The 25,535-nt window shown below is 38.0% G+C and overlaps 4 protein-coding genes and 1 pseudogene across 5 annotated transcripts; 3 read left to right on the top strand and 2 right to left on the bottom strand.

Moving 5' to 3' along the window:
* Positions 1-2,603: 2,603 nt before the first annotated feature.
* On the bottom strand, positions 2,604-3,397 carry LOC148297716 (uncharacterized; annotated as a pseudogene).
* A 406-nt stretch (positions 3,398-3,803) lies between these two features.
* Positions 3,804-12,631, top strand: LOC110755377 (Alkaline-phosphatase-like family protein). Its single transcript, XM_021956562.2, has 20 exons — positions 3,804-4,343; positions 4,423-4,457; positions 4,542-4,663; positions 4,921-5,010; positions 5,137-5,256; positions 5,355-5,438; positions 5,524-5,601; positions 5,976-6,101; positions 6,184-6,273; positions 6,706-6,741; positions 6,840-6,895; positions 7,670-7,814; positions 8,472-8,916; positions 9,037-9,128; positions 9,298-9,847; positions 10,108-10,243; positions 10,455-10,496; positions 11,969-12,125; positions 12,231-12,314; positions 12,403-12,631. The coding sequence occupies exons 1-20, from the start codon at positions 4,081-4,083 to the stop codon at positions 12,541-12,543; spliced, it is 2,892 nt and encodes a 963-aa protein (XP_021812254.1). The 5' UTR covers positions 3,804-4,080; the 3' UTR covers positions 12,544-12,631.
* A 205-nt stretch (positions 12,632-12,836) lies between these two features.
* LOC110755378 (protein NRT1/ PTR FAMILY 4.5-like) lies at positions 12,837-16,083 on the top strand. The gene is made up of 6 exons (XM_021956564.2): positions 12,837-13,505; positions 13,622-13,715; positions 13,810-14,027; positions 14,120-14,542; positions 14,691-14,815; positions 14,940-16,083. Exons 1-6 carry the CDS (start codon positions 13,503-13,505, stop codon positions 15,856-15,858), a joined length of 1,782 nt encoding a protein of 593 aa, XP_021812256.1. The 5' UTR covers positions 12,837-13,502; the 3' UTR covers positions 15,859-16,083.
* Positions 16,084-17,300: 1,217 nt separating this feature from the next.
* LOC110755374 (pectin acetylesterase 10) lies at positions 17,301-21,891 on the top strand. Of its 2 annotated transcripts, none has more exons than XM_021956557.2 (12): positions 17,301-17,918; positions 18,421-18,503; positions 19,029-19,158; positions 19,275-19,348; positions 19,647-19,733; positions 19,812-19,936; positions 20,020-20,080; positions 20,584-20,637; positions 20,776-20,853; positions 21,086-21,191; positions 21,319-21,464; positions 21,608-21,891. In XM_021956557.2, the coding sequence occupies exons 1-12, from the start codon at positions 17,714-17,716 to the stop codon at positions 21,713-21,715; spliced, it is 1,257 nt and encodes a 418-aa protein (XP_021812249.1). In that variant the 5' UTR covers positions 17,301-17,713; the 3' UTR covers positions 21,716-21,891. The 2 variants fall into 2 exon arrangements, with proteins under 2 accessions (XP_021812249.1, XP_088101816.1); XM_088245690.1 differs by lacking the exon at positions 17,301-17,918 and adding an exon at positions 18,187-18,290.
* A 31-nt stretch (positions 21,892-21,922) lies between these two features.
* On the bottom strand, positions 21,923-23,563 carry HYH (HY5-homolog). The gene is made up of 4 exons (XM_021956558.2): positions 23,229-23,563; positions 22,774-23,092; positions 22,343-22,499; positions 21,923-22,234 (listed from the first exon to the last, which is right to left on the bottom strand). Exons 1-4 carry the CDS (start codon positions 23,368-23,370, stop codon positions 22,169-22,171), a joined length of 684 nt encoding a protein of 227 aa, XP_021812250.1. The 5' UTR covers positions 23,371-23,563; the 3' UTR covers positions 21,923-22,168.
* Between the last annotated feature and the right edge of the window lie 1,972 nt (positions 23,564-25,535).

The raw sequence follows: 25,535 nt of genomic DNA, 5'->3' as shown, positions 1-25,535 counted from the left end.
AATATTTATACAAATCCCTACATGGGCAAATGACGAAGCGGAAAGTGGTCTTGGCCCAGTGGTGGCGCACAGAAGTAGGACTACTGTCTGGGGGCGCAAAACATTAAAAAGGTGAGTGGACCAAAAACAAAGTTTTCTGAAAGTACATAACAACGTACTAACCCCACTGTAAAAGTAATTATGAAACTAAATCATTTCTTATATATACTCGTACTGAAATCAATGCATTCATATCTATATATATAGAGTCAATCACACATTTGGTCAAACCTTAAATCCTCGAAAGCATTGAAATCAACTTTAATCTACCACCTAGGTGTACCCATTTATTTCCGTCAATTCCTTTAATCCGTCAATTTTTTAGTTTTCGTCAATTCCTCGTACCACCAGAGCGGCACGCCCTCCCAGGTCTCGGGAAACACAAAGTCACCTGAGCCGCAATCCTCGCAAGATTCAGGGGACATTTGGTTGGCCTGACCCGCATACCTCGCTCCCACAATCCGGATATCCCTAAGACTCATGGGGCAAAAGTCAAGCATGTTGACATAACCGAAGGCAACTTAATTTTATTCCGAAGACAACCTTATTTCTGAGGCAACATTTAATATACTAAAGGCAACCTTAATTACTCTTGGGTACCTATGGTGGTTTCTAAAAATATATGAAATTCTGAAAAAAACTTAATAAATAAATGAATTCATGTTTACTTAAAACTCTGCTGCCATTTAACCAGATATTAAATTAGATTTTCCTTTTCCTATATCCTTTAAGGATATCCCTCTCGGCAGCATATAGATTGGAAATATTTAAAAATGCATATTAAAACTATGCAGCTCTAATCTTTGCATAAAACTTATTGAAGATCAAATAATGAAAATAAATTGCATAAATCAATTATAAAACAAAAAGTCCACTCACTGGTGATCTGAGCTAACTGGACCCTTTGAAGGTCCCTCCTACGGGTCAACTGTGCTCGGGTGCTTGAATAACCATAAAAATATTTTATTAATAAACCTGCTCAATAATATAATATTAAATTAAAACCATGACCCTCAGCTCCTAAAAGTGTGTGCATCACTTTAAAGGTCATTCCTATGCCCACGCTAACTTTCCTCTTAGTGGACATGGTTTAGAAGTAACTCAGGACTCAAAAGCGATAAAGTCCCCCAAAAAGTCAACTCAGGACCCAATGGGGTCCACGACCTCCAAATTCCGATCCGATAGTTCCTAGAGGTTCCAATCTGCCTAGGACATATGTCCCGAGAGTTTGGTCTCAATCGGACAGTCGGATTGATCACGATCGCACGATCGGACAGACGAACGATTTTCCGTAATCCTAGCCCTAGGGTTGGCATTTTTGGAGTATCCGAGACTCCAATTTACGATCCGTCGAATCCTACACGATCTTGAAAATACCTAGATTAACATATTACAGTTTGACTATGATCCAATGGTGCAAACGTATCGAACCCAGAAATCACGCACTAGGTGAGATTCGTTCGGGGTTCAAACGTTGTCCAAATCAAAATCCGCAAGTTCCTACGCGCTCGTGAGGACACGAGGATCATTCTGGGACCAAGAGTGGTCCCTGACACCTGGCTCATGCGCCAGCAGCGCGTGGGTGTGCATAGCAAATTCCGGCAGTTGGAAATTCTCCAGACCGCCAGCCCAAACTCCTACTCTAGGTAAAACACCTAATTTGGAACCACTTTTGTTCTTGGACTAGGGCCAAAAAGTGGCCGGAAGTGGCCGAAATCGGCGTCCCAAAACCGATAGAACTTGAATCCAAAATCAACCCTTCAAACCTCAAAATTTCTCAAATCCTACCCAACCATCAGTTAGAACATGAAAAATAACTAGAAATCCATACCTCAATCGTAAGATTTGGCGGCCGGAAAAAGAGAAACCGATGGTGGAAAATTTGTCAAAAATTCGATTGTTTCATGATAGATTCTGGTGGCTATCGCGGCGGTTGGTGGCGGGGGTTGGCTGGGGAGTGACAACGAGGCCTGGCCGGACATTTTGGGTCTGGTCTCGAGAGTTGGGGTGGTCGGCGCCGATGATTATGAAGGTTTGGAGGTGCGGTTGGAAGTGAAAAATAGAAGGGAGGGGGGGGGGGGGGGTCGCGTGGAGAAGAAGGAGAGAAGAAGAATCATATTTTAAAAAATCTGATTTTTGCTAAATTATGACTTTGCCCCTCGGAGTAATTTGATCGTATTTCCTTCAATACGACTCAAAATTAAGCCCACTACGTGTCTATGGACTCGTTTCGTCGCGCTCTACGCAATGGTACAAACGAAATTCCCAAATTCTTTACCGCTCAAAAAGTCAACTTAAACCTAATAAATTATTCTAGGGGCAAAATTGTCTTTTCCTCTAATAAACTATTAATTAAATATTAATTAAGGTTTGGGTTATTACAGCTGGTATGACGCTCCAATTCAATTCTATCAAAGACACTTTCTGTAGGCTGTTTTTGCTCATCCAAAGTTATCTCCAGTTCACTTTCGCATTTGCACCTGCTGCACAGAACTACCCCAGCTGAAATGGTTGCCATTGGCTTCCGATTTACCTCCTTCATGACTCTTTTGCCCATGTTGGGACTAACTTCTTCTATCAGCTTGCCTCCGAAAAGGTGTGTGTGGCTTCAGTTGTGGCGGCTGTGAAGGATTATTATCACTACTAAAAACATCCAATGACTCAATGTCTCCAATGGCTTCAAGTGTGTACACTTTGCTTTTATAGAATATAACATCACCAAAGTTACCATTTGGGCTGGGGTAAGTCCAAGTGTTTTGACCTGCCTTGATGAAAGCCAACATAGGCCAGCGACCGTAAAGTGCTACAACCATATAATTCTCTGAATTCATAGTGGGGTCAATGGACAAGATAACCTTACGAACATAATGCTCATTGTAAGAGGTTTTCGTACTTTGTGATAAGGATATCCAAGGGAGGGAGAAAGATGGGCTTTGCTTTTGTGAAAGGGTTCCTGAGTACTACCACGAGACATCCTTGCTCTATTGTATCAACTGTGGCCAACCAGGCACAGCTAGAGCCATAACACCTCTTGCTAAAAGTTACTTGCCGCCGAATATTGTTATAAACTCTTCCTTCAGAAATGTTGTACACTACTCTTCGGTGGTCATCGTCCTGGTTTGGGATCAAGAGCATGAGGGGAAGTTGTTTATTACACCTGTTGCGTTGCTTGATTATATAGTTTGGATATAGAACACCATTCTTTGCAAATGGAAGCAAAACGAACATGGTCAATGGGTTCTAATAACTTGTCCATAATAAAAAAGACGAGTACTGGAAGACTTGCCCATTCCCCACTGCTGAAGCTGACAGCTGTGGTCTTACGGCTAGGATTCTTTTTAGACTTACAACTGAACATGATAATGAATTATTCTTATGAAACTTTAATTCTGAAACACAAGAAAAAGGCAAAATCAGAGAACGTGGGAACAAGGATGGAAATTGCAGGGTATAATTGTATGGATGTGACACAAAGAAGAATGCTTTGATAGTAATTGATGATGAGAAGTGAACTCTTTATATAAAGAATTGAAAACAAAATCCTTCAATAATAGGGAAACTATTTTCCCACAATAACAAGAAAATAGTAAGAATGAGTAACCAAAACCCCATTAAATACTTGATTAAAAAAAAAACAGAAACTACACAAAGTAGTCTGCATTGGGGTGGGAATTAAAGGCCCAAGGGGTAACACGAAACAATTAGGACACTCACTGGCAAATTGGATTTAGACGGCAGGGGCACATTGGCAAAAAAATAAGTTCGGATCTTTAATTGATTGGAAAAAGGTTTAGGGGAAAATCGAAAATTAGGCAGTAAAACAAGTTCATGGGCAGATCGATAGTTTATATTTGAAAACCAGTGAAAGCCCAATGAATCAAAGACATCAAAGCACGCACGGTGATTGATCACTCACCTCAAATAGAGGATCTCATAAGATTTGCCTGAAATTGTTGCGGCCCACGGTTGTTCCTTATAAAGAAACACAGTAACCAGTCTTCATTTCTTCTACTTCTTCTTCTTCGTGTAATTACTTGTAAGATGGGAAAACGAATATGGGTTCACTGGGTGATCATGGCGCTTCACGTTGTCGCCATTGTCATCTTCACCCGAGGCTTTCTGCTCACTCGAACGGAGCTTCCATTTTACAGCAATTGCCCCGACGTTTTGCAATCCCCTTGCTCCTTCAGCGTCAACGAAAACCAAAACCAGAACCAAAACGACACCGTCGATCAGAATCAGCAGCGTTGTTGGAGCAAACCTGCTATTGGCCGCCTTGTCATCATCGTTTTTGATGCTCTCAGGTAACCCATTTCCATTATATCAAATTTTATCGAAGACAAGCATGTGGGCATCTCAATCTGTTAATCTTCTTTCTCTCAGGTTTGATTTTGTAGCTCCCAGTACTTTTTTTCAAGGTTAGCATTCTCATCTCACAACTCAGTGCCTGCAAATACAATTAAGTTTATAAATTCGAATGTATAATAAATCATATGTTGTAGAATCAAAGCCATGGATGGACAAATTACAGTTTGTACAAGACCTGGCAGCTAAAAATGCATCATCTGCTCGGATTTTCAAAGCCATTGCTGATCCACCTACGACAAGTTTGCAGCGTTTGAAGGTTAGCTTATCACTTCCTTGTTCTGAATTCTAATGCTAGCTTCAACATGGCTGCTCTGTAGAATGCTTCATGCACCACTTTTAGTGTATGGCTTCTGTGAATTATAATTTCTGCTCATTACATTTGGGTTTTCTTTTTCTAGTCTCACAGTATGCTTTGATATTCCAACTTCAGTGAAATTAGAGCCTGCTTGCCAGCTTTATGTCAAGGATGAATTTTTTAACTTCATCAATTTCTTCCTTTGCAATACTTTCTAGGGCTTGACAACCGGTGGACTACCGACTTTTATTGATGTTGGGAACAGCTTTGGTGCTCCAGCAATAGTTGAAGATAACTTGATACATCAGGTTGCTCTATCTCTATCTGTCCCCATCCCCACCCTTTACTTGCATCATGTCGTGTGTTGTATTTCCTTTTTTTCAAGTTATATAACTTCTTATTGTCATAAATTTGAAATGTGGACCAACTTGCAGTTGGCTAAAAATGGAAAGCGAGTTGTGATGATGGGGGATGATACATGGATGCAGTTGTTTCCAAATCATTTTGAAAAATCATTTCCTTATCCCTCTTTTAATGTTAGAGATCTTGATACGGTATGCCTTATATGCTAAACTTTTAGTAACATTTCCTTGAATGCCGTCATATTGTTGCTTATAATGATGGCTAAAAGTAATTTGTCTTACTGTTCCAGGTGGACAACGGTTGCATTGAGCACCTTCTTCCATTCTTGCACCAAGAAGATTGGGACGTTCTTATTGCACACTTTCTTGGTGTGGTATGGTTTGTTTCCTTGATTTGTGCAGTGATGAATACACTTGGATATTTTTTGTTTCCTTGATTTTGGTTTCTTTTTGGCTCAGGATCATGCTGGCCACATTTTTGGGGTTGATTCTGTGCAAATGATAGAAAAGTTGGAGCAATACAATAGCATCTTGCAGGTAAACCCTCAAACTTACTTATGGAAATTGCACATAGAAAGTATTCTTTATTGGACTTTCTGTTTCGATGGATTCCTAATTCTTGTTCACTTACTAATTGGCTGGTTGCTTTGGGTCCATGTGATAAACTACCCAGTTTTTGTCATTGTTTTGAAAATTGAAATTGAATAGTCAGGTTTGTTTCCTTCGTATTTCTTTCGACGTTGGTTTTACTTTCCCAATAGGCTGTTGACATGCAAGATATTGTTTTAGGAACATACATTGGGTGTTACCCTTTCTACTCAGCGTCATGTTCACCTAAAATGTGCTATAGGTCTAGCTTTTTTAATCTATCCTTCCCTAATTTCCTCAAAAAACTGATCAGTTTGCTTTAGAAAGTAGTTGAAGCACTGGAGAGCCAGTCTGCACCAGGGGGACTACATGAGAATACTCTTCTACTTGTGATGGGTGATCATGGGCAGACCGTAAATGGAGATCATGGTGGGGGGAGTGCTGAAGAGGTATATTACATGTATAAGATGTATATTGTTTTTAAAGGGTTTTCATATTATGTTCGCTAATGCTAACTTAAACACAGTGCAGGTTGAGACATCAATTTTTGCTGTGAGCTTTAAGAATCCCCCATCTCCCTTACCATCAGAGTTTGATACTTCATCTTGTGGACTAGATTTGGTACTGCCTCTCTTTCAAAGTATGCATATATGCTTGTGGCTTATACATTACATGGAGATCTTCTAACTTTGAATAAGTTGCTCCCTTTGCCATCCTTTTCTTATACTTCAGTGGAGGTTCAGTTTTATTTCCCTGAAACAGAAAAAAGAAACATTTAAATTGGTTGGACTGTGAGATATTTAAATTCACAAAAAATAGTTTTCATATTATAGTGGCGAATGGAACTTGATTAGATATGTCAACAGAACTAGTTTGTCTTCCAGACGTTTGATAGAAGATATCTTCGTTGAAGAATTTTATAGAAGATATATCTTCGTTGAAGAATTTTATAGAAGAAAGTATCTTCGTTGAAATGTCATTTTTAATTAGGTTATTATGAGTCATAAGCCAATTTGTTTTCTTCTGATTAAATTATTTGTTGTATGGTTTTAGGGAAGGAGGAATATTTGCTTCAGTTCCATCCATCAGGTTTGAATGGGTTAACGATATTTTTTTTTTCATCTTACTCGATGTAATTTATGATATATTTCCAAATACCCATCCTTAGTCCAAGTCACTCCCTGCAGCTTGACTTTGCAGTGACGGTATCGGCGCTGCTTGGTATCCCCTTTCCTTTTGGAAGGTGTAGTGTAAGCATCCTGTCAATATAAGTTTCACCATTATACATGTCATTACTTATTGATTATGTTGATAATGAAATAACTGCCTCAGCTCCTTATTCTTCCCTAAACTCTATAATACCATGGGCAACTCTATACTTTTGGTGAAAATGAAATGAAACATTTATTCAGCCTCAGGATTGTTATGTAAAACAATGTCCAGGAAGTCAACTTGGTGCCTTTTATTTGAGTCAGTGCTTACACGCAGGACAGTATTCAACCAGGTTGCTCATTTTTAAACTTGAAAAGACCATAAGGCAATTTATTAGATAAATCTGTCAGTGTAGCAAATCTTACCGAGTCAATGAATACACAAGATGGCATACAAATTGGTTTTTGTTAGTATCTTTTTAGGAAATCAAATGATCATATGGTTGACTTATATGGTTTTGTTTTGGATTGTTAATGTGGTACTCAGTTTGTTAGAGCATTGTACACTAAAAATGCAGCCATTCACTGTGTCCAATTGTCAATATCTCGTGTTTTTCTTCACAAGCTTAACATGCTTGAAAACTTTATTTCTAAGGTCTATGGACTCTGATAATTTTTCCAGTCTACATATCCTGGAGCATATGTTGGCTTCCTGCATATCCAAATTTTTTATGTAGGTCTCACAATAGTCAATGTATTGTGGACGGTTCACATCTCTACCGCTGTTGTTTCATATCTTTAGCTTTTTGTTGTTCTAAGAATTTGTATGCAAGTAATATCACTTATGACATTGGTTTTCTTTTCAGTATTGGGCGTGTTAATCCACAGCTATATGCTTTAGGGGCTGGAACATGGAATTTTGAAGACAGTGTGGGAAATTACCAAAATAAGTCAAAGTTGGAAGAATGGATGCTGAATTATGCCAATGTACTCTGCACCAATTCTTGGCAGGTATTTACTTTTTAGTTTATATTATGTCAATGTACTTCATTAATTCTTTCAGGAATGGATGAGTGATCCTTTTTTGACGAACCACTTCACGGTTTGTATTAGGTTACGCAGTAAATGGGATGCCCTTTTACTGCCCGAACCCTCTGACCACCTGGCCCTCTCAAGGGGGGAGAGGTAGCGAGTATCACTTTGACTAGATTAGTGGCATGTCTAGAAATCTGAATGAATCGAATTCTTTTATTCTTCTCATTATGAGGTATTTAGAAGATGTACAAAGTATACAAAGTTAACTATATTAAATAATAATAAACCCTAAACCTAATATATCACGCCAACAGCATGTTTATCAGAATATAAAGCAGCTGTTTTGACAGTTTTATTTTGAGAAAGAAAGCTCATCATTTGGTGGGCACCCAGAAATAGTATAAGAACCTGTCAGATGACATGACATCAAAATTCATTAGAATATGCTCAACAAAATGAAGCACATTTGACTCTATGGTTTTCTGGACTCAGACTTGGAGATGGGCATTGTAGCTCTCCAAAAAGATATGCCTTGTCAGCATACATTTGTTTCGCAACCTTTTGTTTCGAAAGAAAATTTTTGACCCTCCGGTATCATTTATTTTAAATAACAGTTGGATTCTTCTTGTTTAGGTAAAAAGATATATAGATATTTATTCAGCTTCATCTGTTATTGGATTTTCCAATGAAGACTTGCTGCACATAGCAAGCATGTATGCCAAAGCAGAGGAAAAATGGTCACATACTACACAGAAGTTGCTGTTACATAAAAAGGAAAGCCACAATGAGCTATTGCCTGCTCTAAGGAGGCAAATTGATTTGTATTCTGAATTCCTAGCAAGTGTTGCTGAACTTGCCCGCTCCAAATGGACTGAGTTTAATTTAAAGATGATGGGTACTGGACTTGGCATTATGTTGATATCACTTCTTATCCACTTCCTTGCAATTAAGAAAGTGAAGGAGCAATATGGTTTTTCTTTTACTTCATCTGGAGATTCTGGGATTTCCTTCGGGTTGATTTTATCTTGTTTTATGGTGGTCATACGTGCATGCAGCTTCCTCTCGAATAGTTTCATCTGTAAGTAATAGGTACTGTTCGTTTCTGTATGATGCACAGAATCCATGGTTAATGCTCACATTGGGAAATTAAATTTTTCTTTTTTTCTTCTTTTTTCTTTGATGGGAACTTTGAGAGCAGTGGAAGAAGGAAAAGTGGCATGCTTTCTTTTGGCTACAACTGCACTAGTTAAGATGCGATATTCAATCATGAAGAAGAAGATGAAATTAGAAGTAAGTTGTTTATTTACCTCAGGTTTCTATAATTGTTCCCTCACCGAGACCCTTTCATCAAATATTGCGAACATACTGTTTTCTATGAAGAAATATGTGATGGTGTAACTGACAGAAAAATCGAAATATGGTTTCTTGTAATGATCATTTTTCACTGATATAATTGCAGGCATTTGTTTTCCTTCTTCTGATCACCATTTGCAGATTTACTATTGAAGTTGGATTGTCGAAGCAGGCTCCTAGTTCTGAATTTATGAATGCATATCCTTCGTGGATGCTCAGGATTGCTGCAGGGTTTCCAATTTGGAATTTTGTTGCTGAAGCTTTACCGGTAGTTGCCCTGATTTTATTGGCATTCTTGCTGCGTGAGGCCATCACTAGAAGCTCTTCAAAGGGTATTTTGAAGTATATTATCATGGGAACTAATTTAAGTTATATGCTAATAGCAGTGCATTGGGCTTCAGAAAGTGACAGATTGAATCTGGCTTGGGTGCTTAAAGGCACTGGAAGAAGTTATATTCCTAGACTAATATATGCCATTGGATTTGGACAATTGTTATTACTGACATTTAATCAGCTGTTCAGTAAAAGGAAATCCTCAGATCACAGCAATCTCTTGTATATTAAAACAGTCGCCATGTTTTCTGCATGGAGCTCAACAATCATTATTCTGTTGGGAAAACAGGGGCCCTGGGTTGCTTTAGCATTCATAATTGGAGGTGCGTGTATTTACATTTTTGGTGCTTTAGTTTTCTAATGAATGGAATCTTTTTGGCCAATAAACTCTCTTTCTGCATGAATGCAAGACTTTTGCATTCACCTTTCTGCATGACTTGTTTTATTTATTTATTTAAATTTTGATATTTGTTCAGTCATAGAAGTTGTTTCATTGGATTACACATTAGGTTTTTAAAAATAATATGTGCTCTTTTTCTGAAACTTTTGGTATATGTAAGAAGTCTGTTCTACCTTATGACAGGCTATTGCATAATGAGGCTGGATAACATAGAACTGGATGTCAAAGATGGAGGCAGTTGGAATAGGATGCTTGATCCTGTTCCTGTAACACAGTGGAGCCTTTTTGCTGTTTGCCTGTTTTTCTGCACTGGTCATTGGTTTGTTGTTTGTTTCCCACTTTGAGGCCTTCATGTTTTCTGATTTCTCTTTTCAGCACATTTTGTGTTAGGTTCTGCAATCCCTTTGGTTTTGTTCCTACAAAAAGTAGTAGTTTCATTTTTATCTGGAGTTGAACCTTTCTGTAATAAATTTGTTTTCTCATCTTTTGCGCTCTTATGTTTCATAACCCAAAAAAAAACTTTTCTTCAGGTGTGCTTTTGATGGCCTTCGATATGGTGCTGCCTTTATTGGGTGAGTTATGGGTATCTGCTTTCATGTATATAGTTATTAACTTTTTGTAACATCCAGGGGTCGTTTGGCACGGCGGACTGTCATGGACTGGACTAAATCCTAGGACTGTCTCGGATTAACTTGGATTGGCCTAAGCTGGATTAAGTCCTGACCTACGTTTGGTGCTGCGTCGGACTAAGAAGCTGGATTGTAAAAATAGTGAAGACCTATGTTTGGTGTTGTGTCGGACTAAAAAATAATTATTTTAATATTTAATTTTAATTAAAAAAATAAAATTCTAATATTTAATTTTAATTAAAGATTGCTAAAACTATCTTATCTCTTCTTCTTCTTTTTTTTTTCTTCTCTTTTTTCTCCTTTTCTTCTTCCTCTCCTTCCCAGCCCGTTTCTTTCTCTCTTTTTTTTTTTTTTTTTTTTTACTTTTCTTCCTTTCTTCCTCTCTTCTTCTTCCTTCCCAGGCCATCCCCTTTTTTTTTTTTTTTTCCTTTCTTCCTCTCTTCTTCTTCCTTCCTTCTTAATCAAACTGTCTAAATTGAAAGCTGTAACCTTTACTGAGAGAGAAAGAGAGAGTGGTCAAGGATTTTAGGTTGAGAAAAAGAGTAGAAAGAGAGAGAGACAGAGGATGAAAATTCAATACCAGCTATTTATTCCATAAGTTCAACTTGATGGCTTCTATGTCATTTACCGGAAGAATCCTTTAATGGGTACCAATTAGTTTTTATAATTTTTGTCAAACCACTTCAAGACTGGGAATTCATGACTTCCTTCTCTCAGTCTCATACAAGAAAGCCCACATCTCCGTTAATGGTGTCTCCCTTGCAGTTTTCTTGATCATGGTGGATGATTTCTTGGAAGGTTCAATTGGGTTTGACAGTGGTTGTTGAATTTGGGTTCAATTGGGTTGTGGTTCCAGTGGGTTTGAATTGGTGGTGGTTGATTCGAGTGATTGGGTTTGAATTTATGGTGGTTGGTTCGAGTGACTGGGTTTGACGATGGTTTGTGGTGATTCTGGTGGTTTGGCTGGGTCTGTGGTGGTTATAGTTCTAGGTGAAGAAGAAGAAGATGGTTATTGTCGGACTCGCGTTCTCTGTTTAGCGACATCGCTATTTTGTGAACCGATTTTGAGGCTCACTAAATTGGAAGAGCTAGTGAGGCTTTTTGTTTACTGTTGGGCTCTACAATCCCATTTAAATTAGTCCCCTTTCAAACCAAACATGGGTTTCAGGTACAATATAGGACAGTCCTATCTAGTGAGCCCTACCAAACATGCCCCCAAGGGACTGAGGAAGCCCACACATTGGTCATGTTCAACATGTGCCATTAGAGATTTTGGCACTCACTTGGACCTATTATGTTTTGTAAGCTCAAGATTCAGTAGTGATTGGCTCCCACTTTTGCCCTTGTTACTGTTCACATTCTAGGACTTATATCCATTGCCATGTAGATTATTAAAAACCCCATTTTATTTTCAGGTTTGAAGAGTTCCTCCTAGTTCCCCAAGCAATCCTTCTTACAATGGACACATTTGGTTTTTCTCTCATCCTTCCAATATTTGGAGTTCCATTTCTTGTCGCATGCCTGGGTCAGAGCGAGAAAGGGAAGAAGTTCATACTCACGCGACTATCTCTGGTAAGTTTTTTTCCGTGCGTATAGACGATTGTTGTAATCTTTGTTCTTGTAAAAGGGATCCTTTTGAAAGTTAATTGGTCATTGTTGATATTGTTGATGTCTTAGGTGTACATGATTTATGGGCTCATCATGGCAACTTCAGTCACAGCCACCATAATATGTGTTACGATGCATAGGCGGCATTTAATGGTAAAGCCGTCTTTCTAACACAACTTTATTATTGTTTCCACAACAATTTTTGCACAGCTAAAACCCATAACACATGTTTAAATTGCAGGTATGGGGTTTATTTGCTCCCAAGTTTGTTTTTGATGTGGCGGGTCTGATCCTCACAGATATACTCGTTTGTTTGGCCTCACATTACTATTTCAGTCAAGTAGAAGACGATGCCCTACAAGATCTGTCTACCAAAAAATAAAAAACCCTACATGTTATCAACTCCAAAATTTTGTCTACATTTGTTATTGAATATAGTAGCAAATTCATGTGAGGTAAAGTTGAAATCTGCATCGAAAATTTTGCTGTAACTTCACAACCAAATGCTGGCATTATTAGAAAGGAATAACTTGATTGAAGCTCTTGTTTGTAGAGATTTAATAAACAGCATATTGGTTCAGAAGGTCAAGCGCATTAAAAATGGACGAAAAATACAAATGTGATGAGTATTGGATGTGAAATCAATGATGCAACTCAGTTTGTATGAACTTTGGCAGCCAAGAGATTTTGGAAGCTCCGCTTGTAAATTCAGACATGTGGAGGGCAAGGGGAGGTAGATTTGGACGGTTTTGTTGGGTAGCTATGGTCTTCAAATGAGAAAGCCACCAAAGCATCTGATGCCCTAAAGGCCGTTAGAATCTCACACCCCCAAAAGCAACAGAAAAAAAAGAAAAAAAGGCATCTAAACAAAGACTAACTGTCATCTAATGTTGCCCCTTGTAGTTGCACATCACATGTTTGAAAACGACATTTGTAATTAACATATATATTTTTTTAAATTTCTGTATAGTAGAACGTATGATTGGTGTATAAATTAAGGTAGAGCCGTTCGCTGTCGAAGCTACCTTGATTGAGATCAGTGTTGGATCTCTCATGGCCGGTCCGTCGGCTTATGCTGGTTTGGTCTTGCAAATGGTGTGACACTGTTTTTGTATGCTACCACTAATTAGATGGCATTGGCATTGGGATGATGGCGTAACATTTTATGCTCTTAACAAAACATTAATTCCTTGCCTATTATTAAATGTAGTACAATGCTGCTCACTCTGTTATATATATGTATATATCTAATTAGAACCTCCTTCACCATTTACACCAGGAGCCCTGTCTCTCTCTCCTCACTCACTCTTCTACTCCCAGAAGTCTCTACCATCCTTGGCCATGGTAATTACAATTTTAAACAAAAGCAAAAGAAGTAAAGTAACATGCATGGTTGTTCATGTTTAGAACTACAACGTATTTTATGTGGTTTTCTCATATTAGTTAGTTCCAATTTGCAGGGGTTGGACAGTGAAGTTGGCACTAAAAACTTAGCCTATGAACCTATGAAGAAACGAAAACATGGTGGATTTAAGGCCAACTGTTTTATCTTTGGTAAGTGATGGATCGATTAATGTACGATATGGTAACTGGAGGAAATTAATTATTTGAGGCAGCAACTAATTAAACTGCTTTCATTTATATGCAGCAATGATGTTCCTGGATAACATAGGCTTTGTGGCTAACATGGCAAGCCTGGTTTTATACTTTATGTTCGTCATGCACTTTGACCTCTCTGGCTCCGCAACCACCACAACAAATTACTTGGGCACTACATTCTTGCTCACAATAGTTGGAGGGTTCATCTCTGATGCCTACATGAATCGTCTCAACACGACTCTACTCTTCGGTGCAATTGAATTGCTGGTAAATCTTGTTCCTTCCCAGCTTCCCACATACTTAATTTGATTAGTTTGTTTCTTATGTTAATCAATGCATATATATGTTTTGGCTTGCAGGGATACATGTTGCTCATAATTCAATCCCATGACACAAAACTGCAACCTTTACCTTGTGGAGAATCAACCTGTGTGCATGGCACAAAAGCCCTGCTGTTTTATGCTTCGATTAGCTTAGTGGGACTTGGAGGAGGTGGAATCAGAGGAGCTGTCCCTGCTTTAGGAGCTGATCAATTCGACCACAAAGATCCAGAGGAGCACAAGTACATAGCCAGTTTCTTCAATTGGTTTTTGCTTAGCATAACAGTTGGTGCTGTGGTTGGTGTCACGTTTGTGGTGTATGTGAGCTCAAATATTGGATGGGACATAGGATTTATCATCTCCTTGTCCTGTGCTGCTGTTGGTCTCATCTTTGTTGCTCTGGGAAAGCCATATTATCGTGTTCGAGTGCCAGGAGAAAGCCCTTTGATAAGGGTTCTAGAGGTCTGATCTCTCTCTCACTCACTCTGGGGTCTCTCTCTCACTCACTCACTCTGGGGTCTCTCTCTTTGTTCCCTTGCTTAGCTAATAACTTGGTTATTATTAGTAATGCCAGTAACAGAGTACTGATTTTCTATGACCCTTTGTGCAGGTTTTGGTGGTGTCTGTAAAGAACTGGAGGTTGGAGGTACCCCAGAGTCCTGATGAATTGTATGAAATACGCGACTGTGAATCTGTTTCTCGAGGAGAGCTCATCCCCCACAGCAATCAATTCAGGCAGGTTCCTCAAAGCCTTAGTTTGTTATCACCACTAGTTCTCTTTGACAGTTACTTGCTATTCAAGCATGCCCGATAAAATAAACAAAACTGACTGACAAGTCCCACATATCTACTTGAGCAGATTGCTAGACAAGGCAGCTGTTCTCCCTAAAGGCACGAACGCAGCAGGAAAGTGGAAAGTTTGCACAGTCACACAGGTGGAAGAAGTGAAGGTCTTGACAAGGATGATGCCTATCCTTCTAAGCACAATCCTCATGAACACTTGCTTAGCCCAACTGCAAACCCTTTCAATCCAGCAAGGCACCCTCATGGACACACGCATCGGCGATTTTGACGTCCCATCAGCCTCAATCCCAGTGATTCCTCTAGTGTTCATGTCCCTTCTCATACCCGTGTACGAATTTACTTTCGTTCCCCTTCTGCGAAAAATCACCGCTCACCCCAATGGCATAACCCACCTGCAGAGAGTTGGTGTTGGGCTTGTCCTCTCAGCCATCTCAATGGCCATAGCAGGGATTGTAGAAGTGAAGAGAAAGCATGAAATCATTCACCACAATCACAAAATCAGCCTCTTCTGGCTCTCTTTTCATTATGCCATATTTGGAATTGCTGACATGTTTACACTCGTGGGGCTCATGGAGTTCTTTTATACTGAGGCTCCTGTTGGCATGAGGTCTCTGTCCACTTCCTTCTCTTGGCTCTCTCTGTCCATTGGCTACTACTTGAGCTCGGTTTTGGTTGAGCTCATTAACTTGATCACCAGCAAGCTGACAAAGAGCAAGACAGGGTGGCTAGAAGGGCGTGACATGAACAAAAGCCACGCGGACCTTTTCTATTGGTTCCTGGCAATTCTCAGTGTGCTGAATTTTGCAGTTTATGTTTGGTGTGCCAAATGGTACAAGTATAAGAACGATGTTTCACTTGATGAGGAAATGTTACTCAAAGCCGGTGGACGCAAAAATGATCAATCTTTCTCTGCAAGTGTAAGCATTGTGTCCAAGGCAGAAGAGAAAGAAGAAAAACAGAACGGCGCCAAGTGAAATTGGATGGCGCCAACTACAACTACTATCTCTTTTTTGAGTTCATGCATAGAGAGTTTTGAGTTCTGTGTCAAAAAACGTGGAACAATCATGGTATGAAAGGCTGTTTTTATGAAGAGTAGTAGTATATATATATATAGGTGGATGCATGGACAACAACATCATGTATAATTGTAATTTGTACCACCCCGACATTAAGGAAAAAAAATATATTTGATTTCGGAATGTCTACTTTCTAGTATGAATATCAATCACGGATAATAATTATTATAAGGTCATTTTTTCTTATATGTGACAGTGTTCTAGTGCCATACAATAATTTCTCGTGCATACATAAAATCGAAGTTGTCAACAAAACATATGGGAATGTGGGACATGGATATATGCACTAGCAGGTCTAGGATAAGAACTCATGATGGTATGCATGACATTGAAATGTCACTTACTGGGGATGATAATGTTAGATATTTATAAGTATGGGGTCATGTTCATGCATAGATACCAAATGAGTGAGCTGAAGTGTGAGTGTGGTACAGCTTTGCTGGGTATGGTTGGCCATTAAATAAAGTGTCGGCGGCCATTCTCAATAGTTAGGTGCTACCCTGTGGATTGCGTTTATCTTGGCACTTGGCCTAAAACATCATTAAATCCACCCTAAATTTAGAATTTGTGAGCTCATGAAAAAATGCAAGTTGACCTAAGAGCATCTCCAAAGGAGATGTCAAATCCTATGTGGCACTTTTAACGGATAAAAATAACAGCTGAAATTTACTCCAACCGAACTGCTATAGTCTATGTGGAATGGCGTATGAAGCCTCTGCTGTCAAAATTGCCGTCAAGTGCTAGAGACGTCTTTTGATTAATTTATTATTTCTTTGCCCAGGTTGTGGCTTTATCATTTCATTTAATACTTATCTATATTTTTTTTTCTTGTTATTATTTCATGTATCCGCTGTCATTATATGCTGTCATTATTATTTTTCTTTTTAATTATTTTCCTTTGTCATCGTCACTTGACACCACTATATTATTGAATTTTTTACCCTTGAAAATTTATGTTGATCTTTTTTATGTTATTTTCATCAACCAACATGGAGATGGATGATTTTTTTGTTTAATTATATTTATGTTACATTTTATAATTAATTTATAAGTATGTTAACTTGATTAATGAATTACTCTTAATACTAAAATATAAAAATACATTCATTTAAGAAAGTAATAAATAAATCAACACTAATGTAATAAAATAATATTTTAATTTGACATATCGGGTGGGATGTAAAACTATACAGGATGTCAAATTGCCACATCAGCCATCAAATTTAAATTTGATGTTTGGTATTTGACATCTCCCTTGGAGATGCTCTAACCAAAATATAAAAAAACCCATTTCTCTCCCGCTTCTTCTCCACCATTTTCTTTATTTTAGTAAATAACTTTGACTGTCTTGTCTTTTCCAATGTCTTGCTGAATTCTAAAATATCGCTGTTCATAAAAGATTTGATTTTTAGCCATTGCCAACTGTTGGGTTGCTCACTTCCTCATTTTACGACAACATTCCTCTTCATATTATTACCATCCCGCCTTCAGTCACATTCTCTCTCTGTTTCTCTGTATCTCTGTCTACCCCCTTCTATTTCTTTATTCTTTTCTTATGCACCACCCCCTTTCTTCAGCTGAAATACAGTGAAATAATTAAAGAAAAGGCTCGGAATTTAACTCTAGTTTTCTAATCAGCATTTGGGTTCTTTTTATTATACTCTCAACATTGTCTTAGGTGTAGCTTTTACCATTGTTTCGCTGTGCGAAGAGATTTCTGGGCAAAGCATGTGAGAGTGAGAGGTCAGCCAATATGAAGCTGTTGTGGGTTTTGGGGTTTATGGGGATGGTGTTGTACAGGACGGATGGTTTTGCGGATGTGAATGGTACAAAAGAAGAAGACTTGCATTATACTGAGAGTAATGTCTATGGTTATGGACCTAATGGTTATGGGGTGTTCAGCAGACCCTTGATGGTGGGTCTCACTCTTATCAATGGAGCTGCTGCCACAGGAGCTGGTTTGCCTCTATCCCTCACCTTACCTCCATGGACCATGCCTACTAGACTACTAGTATTAATTACTAAAGAGAAACAAAAAATAAAAAGTTCTCTTTATCAGCTCTATCTATTGCATATTACGGTTTGTCTTGATAGGCATACCCCTTTCTGATATTTTATTCTTAAAGTTTGATTCTTTCTCAAATCATTGGGTGGATTCAATGGCATGACAAGAGCATTTTATTTTTCTGTTAAAACTCATCTGTTTCTTTGTTGAATGCTTCTATGGCCAATTTCACAATGCTAAGGAAAAGGAACTGACCCTGTTTCCTGAATGCCTTGAGTCATATGATTGGTCTTCATATAATGTATTTGCCTGCTTTGTGCTCATGGTAATTATCATGTTTGCATAAAAACCAGGGCTTATTCAAATATTTCAATTACAGTAAACTAGAGCATGCCCTGCAGACTGTTAGTTAAATTCTTTAGTGATTTCTTGACTTCTGTGTTCTCTATGTGCAGTCTGCCTAGATGGAACATTACCCGGTTACCACATCCACCGTGGATATGGGTCAGGAGCAAACAGTTGGCTCATTCAGTTGGAGGTATGTCATCGGAAGTAAACTAAGACTTGTCACGCAGTTGAAAGAGAGCAATATGATAGCTCTGTTTTTATCATCATCACAATTGAGATCATTGGGTGATTGTTCAGTTGTATTACCATCTAAAGATTCTCGCTTGCCTAAGTTATTTTGTTCGTCTTTGCCTTTTGTATGGGTCTAAAGGAGATGCAGGAAATCGGTCTTATCCTGAGCTATCAGGGAAGAGACTTGGTATCACTTTGTTTCTTTTATTGGGTAGCTCACCGGTAACTTGGATTGGAGCTAAGAAGAATTTCTTTCATTTTGATGTTCAATTTATTACTTGTGAGGGAGACTGGGAGCCTGAGTTACCATATACAGCTTAGTGCAAAGTGAAAGGATTGGATATCAGCAGCATCCTACTGGGCTCCTTACATTTCTGTGGCATTTCTTATACTGGGAATTGGATGGGGAATTCCTACTTTTTGTGCTTGTCCCAAATCTTTTACTTGTTAAACTCACCTTTTGTTAAACTTCTTTTATTTACAGGGAGGAGGATGGTGTGATACAATCAGAAATTGTGTCTATCGAAAGAAAACTCGTCGTGGTTCATCAGCATATATGGAGAAGCAGATACCATTTGCAGGGATATTGAGCAACAAAGCTGGAGAAAACCCCGGTGGCATATCTGGCTGCATCCTTATTTATCTATACATAAAGCTCTACTTGTCCTTCATAGTTCTTTCTGGAGTAATTAGTAATCTGATATTCTGAATGGGACATAAATAATTGCAGACTTTTACAACTGGAACAGAGTCAAGGTTCGATATTGTGATGGTGCATCTTTTGGTGGTGACAGTCAAAATGAGGTAAGTGGGAATCAATGATCACAGGCTTCTATGTACTTTCTCATAGAAGATTTTTTTGTTGCTTAATTTCCAAACACCAGATGTGAGGAACTCAAATAAAATAAAGTTGATGTAGATACTGGTAGTTGTGATGTAACAAGTTCTTAAGATTTCTATTATAAGACATTTGCTGCATTCAAACCAAGCAGTATTTCTTTAGCTAAAGCCAACACTCTGGAGGACCATTTTTTATAGATTGGCCAGGTCAACCTTGCATTGCTTATGACTGAAATATAGTTGCTTATTATTTGATGCTCAGGCAGCCCAATTGTATTTTCGAGGCCAACGCATATGGGAAGCTGCTATGGCAGATTTGATGTCAAAGGGAATGCGCTATGCTAATCAGGTCTTTGTAACTGACTTTTTGGAGATTATTTTGTTTCTTTCTTCTGCTAACGTTATACATTTTACTTCGGATTTCTAGGCTCTTCTTTCTGGATGTTCTGCGGGTGGTGTTGCAACTGTACTCCATTGTGATGAGTTTCGTGCCATGTTTCGTGGAACTACTAGAGTCAAGTGCTTGAGTGATGCTGGATTATTTCTTGATGCGTAATAATCTTTTTCTTTTTATCAGTTTTTGACATGCCTTTCGGATTTTACGCAGATAATAATGGTGCTCTCTGAAATTGCAGAATTGATGTATCTGGTAGGCGCACATTGAGAAATATGTTTAGACGAGTGGTTAGCCTACAGGTATTATCCTTTGTAAAATAGATTATTCTTTATCCGCCTTTTAAAATTCTAGTCCTAAGGGATAAAATCTAGGTGATTCTAATGTGCTTATTGTGAATTGAAACTGCAATGACTAATTATAGATGCCAAATTACATTCTTGCTGATCCTCAAATGTAAATGGGTGCTATGGAGGCGTGTGCTGAAAGTAGCCATACAAGTGATCTTAATTACTTTTCCAATCAGTAGATTTCTAAGTCTCCTGATTTGTGCTAAAAAGTAATATGGTAACTAGAAGAGTCAAGTGGCCACAAAATAATCAGATAGGTAGCTCAGAAAGATGGGGCTGTATCTATGTGGATGTAAGTTTGTTGGATGTGATGATAGTATGAACTAGCTATGGTAATAATAAGTGGTAATAAAGCAGAAGACAGATGCAATTTGTCATTGACTGTAGAACTCCTACAAGTTTTTACTGGTTTCATCTGGGCAACTTTTTATGAACATAGATATAATTATTTGCAGGGAGCACACAAGAGTCTTCCATGGAGTTGTACCAATCGCCTCAACCCGACTTTGGTAGTTTCTTTTCTCGTATTTAATCCTTAGAGAACTTCTCTAAGCAAAAGAAGAAGAAAAAATTATACAATGAACCCGATTTCAGAAATGAAGTTTCCCCTTTAGTCTTAATTATTAACTATATCATTCGAATTTCAGTGCTTTTTCCCGCAGCACTTAATTGCAAGTGTCAAGACCCCCCTTTTTCTGGTCAATGCAGCTTATGATACATGGCAGGTGAGTTAAGATTTGCCAGTGTGCATCCTTTGTATCCCCTGAGGAACTAATTTGTTCAAAGTTGAAACTATTTTAAAGTCCCTTCTACCATATGACTCTTAATATGGCTCATAAAAGGTCTCTTATGAGCTTGTATATTCTCATACTGCATGAATGACCTTATATCTTGCAGTAGAACTATAATACCTGATGACTGAATAATCAATTTGAATCTTTGTTATCCTTTAATCAGATCCAGGCCAGTTTAGCTTCACCAACAGCAGATCCTAATGGCCTTTGGCATGAATGCACAAAAAATCATGCGCGTTGTGCTGCATGGCAGATGAACTTTTTGCAAGGTGATCTCACTAGTTTTGTTAGCGTCTTTTTTGCTTTGTGTTCCTAATGATTATTTAATTATAAGCTCAATGCTTTGTATTTCAGGATTGATTTCAATTATGTCTTTTATGTTTTTCAATAAATCAGGTTTCCGGAATCAAATGCTCAAGGCTGTAAGTGGCTTCTCAAGGGCCAGTAAAAATGGTTTATTCATAAATTCTTGCTTTGCTCATTGCCAGACTGAGAGACAAGATACATGGTTTTCTCAAGATTCTCCCCATATTGGAAATAAGGTATGCGCCCTATTGTGTACTTATTATTTCATAAGTTACATAATGAACAAATTCCCTGTCATTTCTTTTTCACATTATTTTTTGTTATAGATGAGTCTGTCCGTCTGTGTGGTGTACTCATGCAATCAATTATATATCTGCAGGGTATAGCAAAATCAGTCGGAAACTGGTATTTCAATCGAGTTAATATCAAGGCAATAGATTGTCCATACCCTTGTGACAAGAGCTGCCATAATCTGGTGTTTAGGTGAAAATTTCTGTATCATCTATTTATGTCTTCTCTTCCCCAATTATATTGCCAAGGGCATGTAACAATCTCTGTTTAAACCCGAGTCATCGCTGTGAAGCTCAAAGAGCGATCAGCAAGCTCATCTATTGTCTTTATGAGCCAATATATAAATGTACGCATCTTGATTATCTTTCATCAGCAATGAAGTCATTCATGTGTTGTATACAGATAAGAAGCAACTCCTCAAATGAAGTTCATCCAAAACATAAACACGTATCTAAATAAATACATGGCAAACGGAGAAGATAAAAGTTCATATTGAAACAAGAACACATAGCATAAGTAACTGATGCACAACTGCCATATGTGGGGGGTACTGAAGGCCCTGATTCACATTTTTGTCGAAACGGGACTCTAAAATTTCTAAATATGTTCATCTAAAATGCCTAAAACAGCACCTTATGCTTGTCTGCTCTTACTTAACTGATCCTGCCTTTGGCTCAATACTTTCGTCCACTTTCGGCCTTGTATTCATAAGAACCTGACGGACAGAGAATGAATTATGTCAAAATAATAAAATGCAACCACACAGAGTTTACATTTGTAAACCACAATTAGTACTAATTTAACAGTAAGAGAGAAACTTCACCTTTCGAAGCATGGCGTTTTCGTTGACGAGTGTAGAGATCTTTTCTTCCAACTTTGAATTGCTATCCTCCAATTCTTTGGCTCTTGATTCCAGTTCATTGACGTAAACCTTCTTTCTTTCCCGAGCTTGTTGAGCAGACACCCTGTTCCTTAGCAATCTGTAAACCAAATTAAATTGGACAAGTTTTTTGATAAGTCACTACAAACATTTCAATGAGCTTATTACTAAGCTGATATGATCAGATCGACCCATATATATTTATATCTATTTCACATCAACATTTAATTTTCTCATACCTATACATGCCTATATATAGTAGCAAGTTGTCTCCTAGCTATATGTGCATGCATGCAATTTGTACATACAAATAACTTGTGTAAAACAAAATATAGAAGAAATTAATTAATTTGATAATATTTCATAAATAGTACCTCTTGAGTCGTCTGTACTCCTTATCAACTGGGTTCCGGCCTCTTCGGCGTTTTGCCAGAAAGCCAGACTGAGCTTCTGGGTTGTTATTGTTGCTGGTGTTGCTGATGTTGCTGGTGGCATTGGTGGTGGAAGAGGTATTATTAGAAGTGATGTTATTGACAGGAGGAGGTAAAGCCTCCACGTCCGGAACCGTGAACATATCTTCATCGCTCTCTTCTGGAACATTAACATCATCACCATCATCACCATCACCATCATCATCATCATCATCATCATCATCATCATCATCATCATCCAATGACCAAAACCAAGGAACGTCTAATTAAGACCCCAGTACATACAATACAAATATACATTCAAAATCAACAATTAATAGAAATAAAATAAAAATGTGCAGCATTATTAATTTCCAGTCACCAAAAAAGTATCACAAAACTAATTAAAAATAGCTAACCTAGTTTGCTCTTCTTGTTGTTTTGATGAACAAGAAGAGAATGAGGCCTCAGTGAAGAAGACCCAGATGGCTGTTGGTCCAAACTGGAGGGCATTATGGGGTTTTTGGCTTTACCATCTCCTGGTTTGATGGGGACTGACATGGCTTTAGCAGCTAGCTAGCTCTGCTCTCTCTCTCTCGCTCTCTCTCGATGAAGAGGTTATGAAATAAATTAATATTGATTTATGTGTGTGTTTGTTTGGGTTTTTGAGTGTAGAGGCAGCAAAGCAAAGCAAAGCAGAGCAGAGCAGTATGATGGGATATGAAGACTTGTGTTGTGAGCAAAGCTTTGGCTCATGAAGGAACACGTTGATATAAACACAGCCGCGCTCCACTTTAACCCACAACAATACACAACCAACCATTTTTTCTCTTTTTCTCCAATAACGGCCAAACTAAAAACATATTATTATTTGCAGATGTATGTTACGCCAATAAGCCAAGGCAGTGTGTTTGCCTTCCACCGGAGTTCGATTCCCTTTTCGTGCATAAGAGTAGTTTAGGATATTGCTTTGTAAAAGGGATACCTTTTAGGGTATTCTACAATTTTTTTTTTCAACGATCCAAACTATCTATTTTTTAGGTTTTCATTCATAGATCATTTTTACAAAAAATTAGGCAAATTAGAAACCATTGACATCTAATCATGTCCTATAAAATCAATGAACATGATACTTCAAGAAAGTACTAAAATTTCAATAATTCAATTGAGTGGTAAATTGATATCAGATTCAAGTGATTTTTTTTTTTATAGAGATGATCTTTGAATGTATATATACAAAATAGACAGTTTGAATTAGTGAAATACAATGCGGAGTAGACACTACAAGAGTGTCCCTCAAATAAACTTATATGAAAGATCCCTCAATAAAAACTATATATATAATCTTCCTCCTCCTCTTTCCCTTCTTTCTCTTTTAAGGTAGTACATTAATATTTTAGAACATGTTATGCTCTGGTATATAATTTTTTAAAGGCATATGTTATTATAGATTATGGAAGAAACTAACAACAAACAAATGAAATCATCCAAATTCCTATTAAACAATATTCCATAATCACATCTTTCGCATTCAAGTTTCAATTCAACCAACCATGGTGGGCCAAGTCCTGGTGTGCATCCACATACCCAAAACATAGTAAATAAATAGGATATGGAGCAAGTCAAAAAGTTGGAAAGCTTTGCTTTAGTTTGCTTTAACTTTACAGACAGAGAGAGCACTGGTATGTCAAAGACCACAAAATTCACTGCTCCTGGAACCATTCTCGCATCATGCATTGCCTGCCTCTGTGCTTGCATGCTGTACATCCATGATTCTTGGACTTGCTGCCTCACTTGTCACTACCAACCCTTTTAGAGATTCCTATGTGTTATGCCATGTAAGATAAATAAGATCACAGCTTTCACTCGCGAGAATTGGAACTTGAAAAATCTTTTTCATTTCCAACGTTGTATTAAGAACTAGTTAGAAATAAGATAATAGCTTAGGATTTAGTTGTGTTTTGTCCAACTACATGATTTTACACTGATCCATAATTGATAGTGGTACCAATTGGCCTTCTCCTTTTAGAGATTCGAATGTGTTATTTCATGTAAGATAAATAAGATCACAGCTTTCACAAGCGGGAAATCGAATTTGAAATCTTTACCATTTTCAATGTTAAATTTAGAACCCTAGTTCATGATTTTACACCAATCCATAATTTTATTGTATTTTTGACAAAAAGCGATGGTGGTACCAATTGGCCCATTGGGTTGTTTCTAAAATTGAAATAAAGTCGAAGGGACTTGTCCAAATAGCAAAACAGAGTTGAATTCAAGGCACGCCCTAAGCACAATGAATGAATGGGCCCTGTATGGACAGCCAGAGAGCTATTTACAGCTATTGAGATATGGATATTCAAACTATGTGCTTGCGTTGACAAACTGGCTTGAGATCTAGGGCAACATGATTCAAGCATATTGGCGCTGTGGGAACCGAATTAAATCACCCTAGGTCAAATAATTCCTTCCATTTGGGGATTATTTGACCTAATTGGGAGTTACTCAATTTAATTGGGAGTTACCCAATTAAATTGGCAATTACCTAATTAAAATGGGGATTGATTTGATTCCTACCCTAATTAGGGATTTGATTTAAATCAGATAAATCAAATCCCTAATTAATCAAATCTCGCCTAATAGGGGAGGAATAATTCCTTTCCATCTACGGAATTATTCCTCTGAAACCCTAGCCTCCGAGGCTCCTATAAATACCTAGCTACACA

Source organism: Prunus avium, chromosome 1 (assembly GCF_965620075.1).
Source record: "Prunus avium chromosome 1, drPruAviu1.hap1.1, whole genome shotgun sequence".
NCBI lineage: Eukaryota > Viridiplantae > Streptophyta > Magnoliopsida > Rosales > Rosaceae > Prunus > Prunus avium.
Note: the sequence above shows the minus strand (reverse complement) of the source record. Positions and strands in the feature narration are given on the sequence as shown.

Coding starts and splice junctions, on each gene's coding strand:
- LOC110755378 (XM_021956564.2), top strand. Junction 14,028..14,119: donor TCGGTGCAATTGAATTGCTG/GTAAATCTTGTT, acceptor TTTGGCTTGCAG/GGATACATGTTGCTCATAAT. Junction 14,543..14,690: donor CTTTGATAAGGGTTCTAGAG/GTCTGATCTCTC, acceptor CCCTTTGTGCAG/GTTTTGGTGGTGTCTGTAAA.
- LOC110755377 (XM_021956562.2), top strand. CDS start 4,081: ATGGGAAAACGAATATGGGTTCACTGGGTGATCATGGCGCTTCACGTT. Junction 5,011..5,136: donor AAGATAACTTGATACATCAG/GTTGCTCTATCT, acceptor ACCAACTTGCAG/TTGGCTAAAAATGGAAAGCG. Junction 10,244..10,454: donor TTTTTCTGCACTGGTCATTG/GTTTGTTGTTTG, acceptor ACTTTTCTTCAG/GTGTGCTTTTGATGGCCTTC.
- LOC110755374 (XM_021956557.2), top strand. CDS start 17,714: ATGAAGCTGTTGTGGGTTTTGGGGTTTATGGGGATGGTGTTGTACAGG. Junction 19,734..19,811: donor GAATGCGCTATGCTAATCAG/GTCTTTGTAACT, acceptor TCGGATTTCTAG/GCTCTTCTTTCTGGATGTTC. Junction 20,854..21,085: donor CAGCTTATGATACATGGCAG/GTGAGTTAAGAT, acceptor TCCTTTAATCAG/ATCCAGGCCAGTTTAGCTTC.
- HYH (XM_021956558.2), bottom strand. CDS start 23,370: ATGTCAGTCCCCATCAAACCAGGAGATGGTAAAGCCAAAAACCCCATA. Junction 22,500..22,773: donor GAGTACAGACGACTCAAGAG/GTACTATTTATG, acceptor TTTGGTTTACAG/ATTGCTAAGGAACAGGGTGT. Junction 22,235..22,342: donor AAAACGCCATGCTTCGAAAG/GTGAAGTTTCTC, acceptor TCTGTCCGTCAG/GTTCTTATGAATACAAGGCC.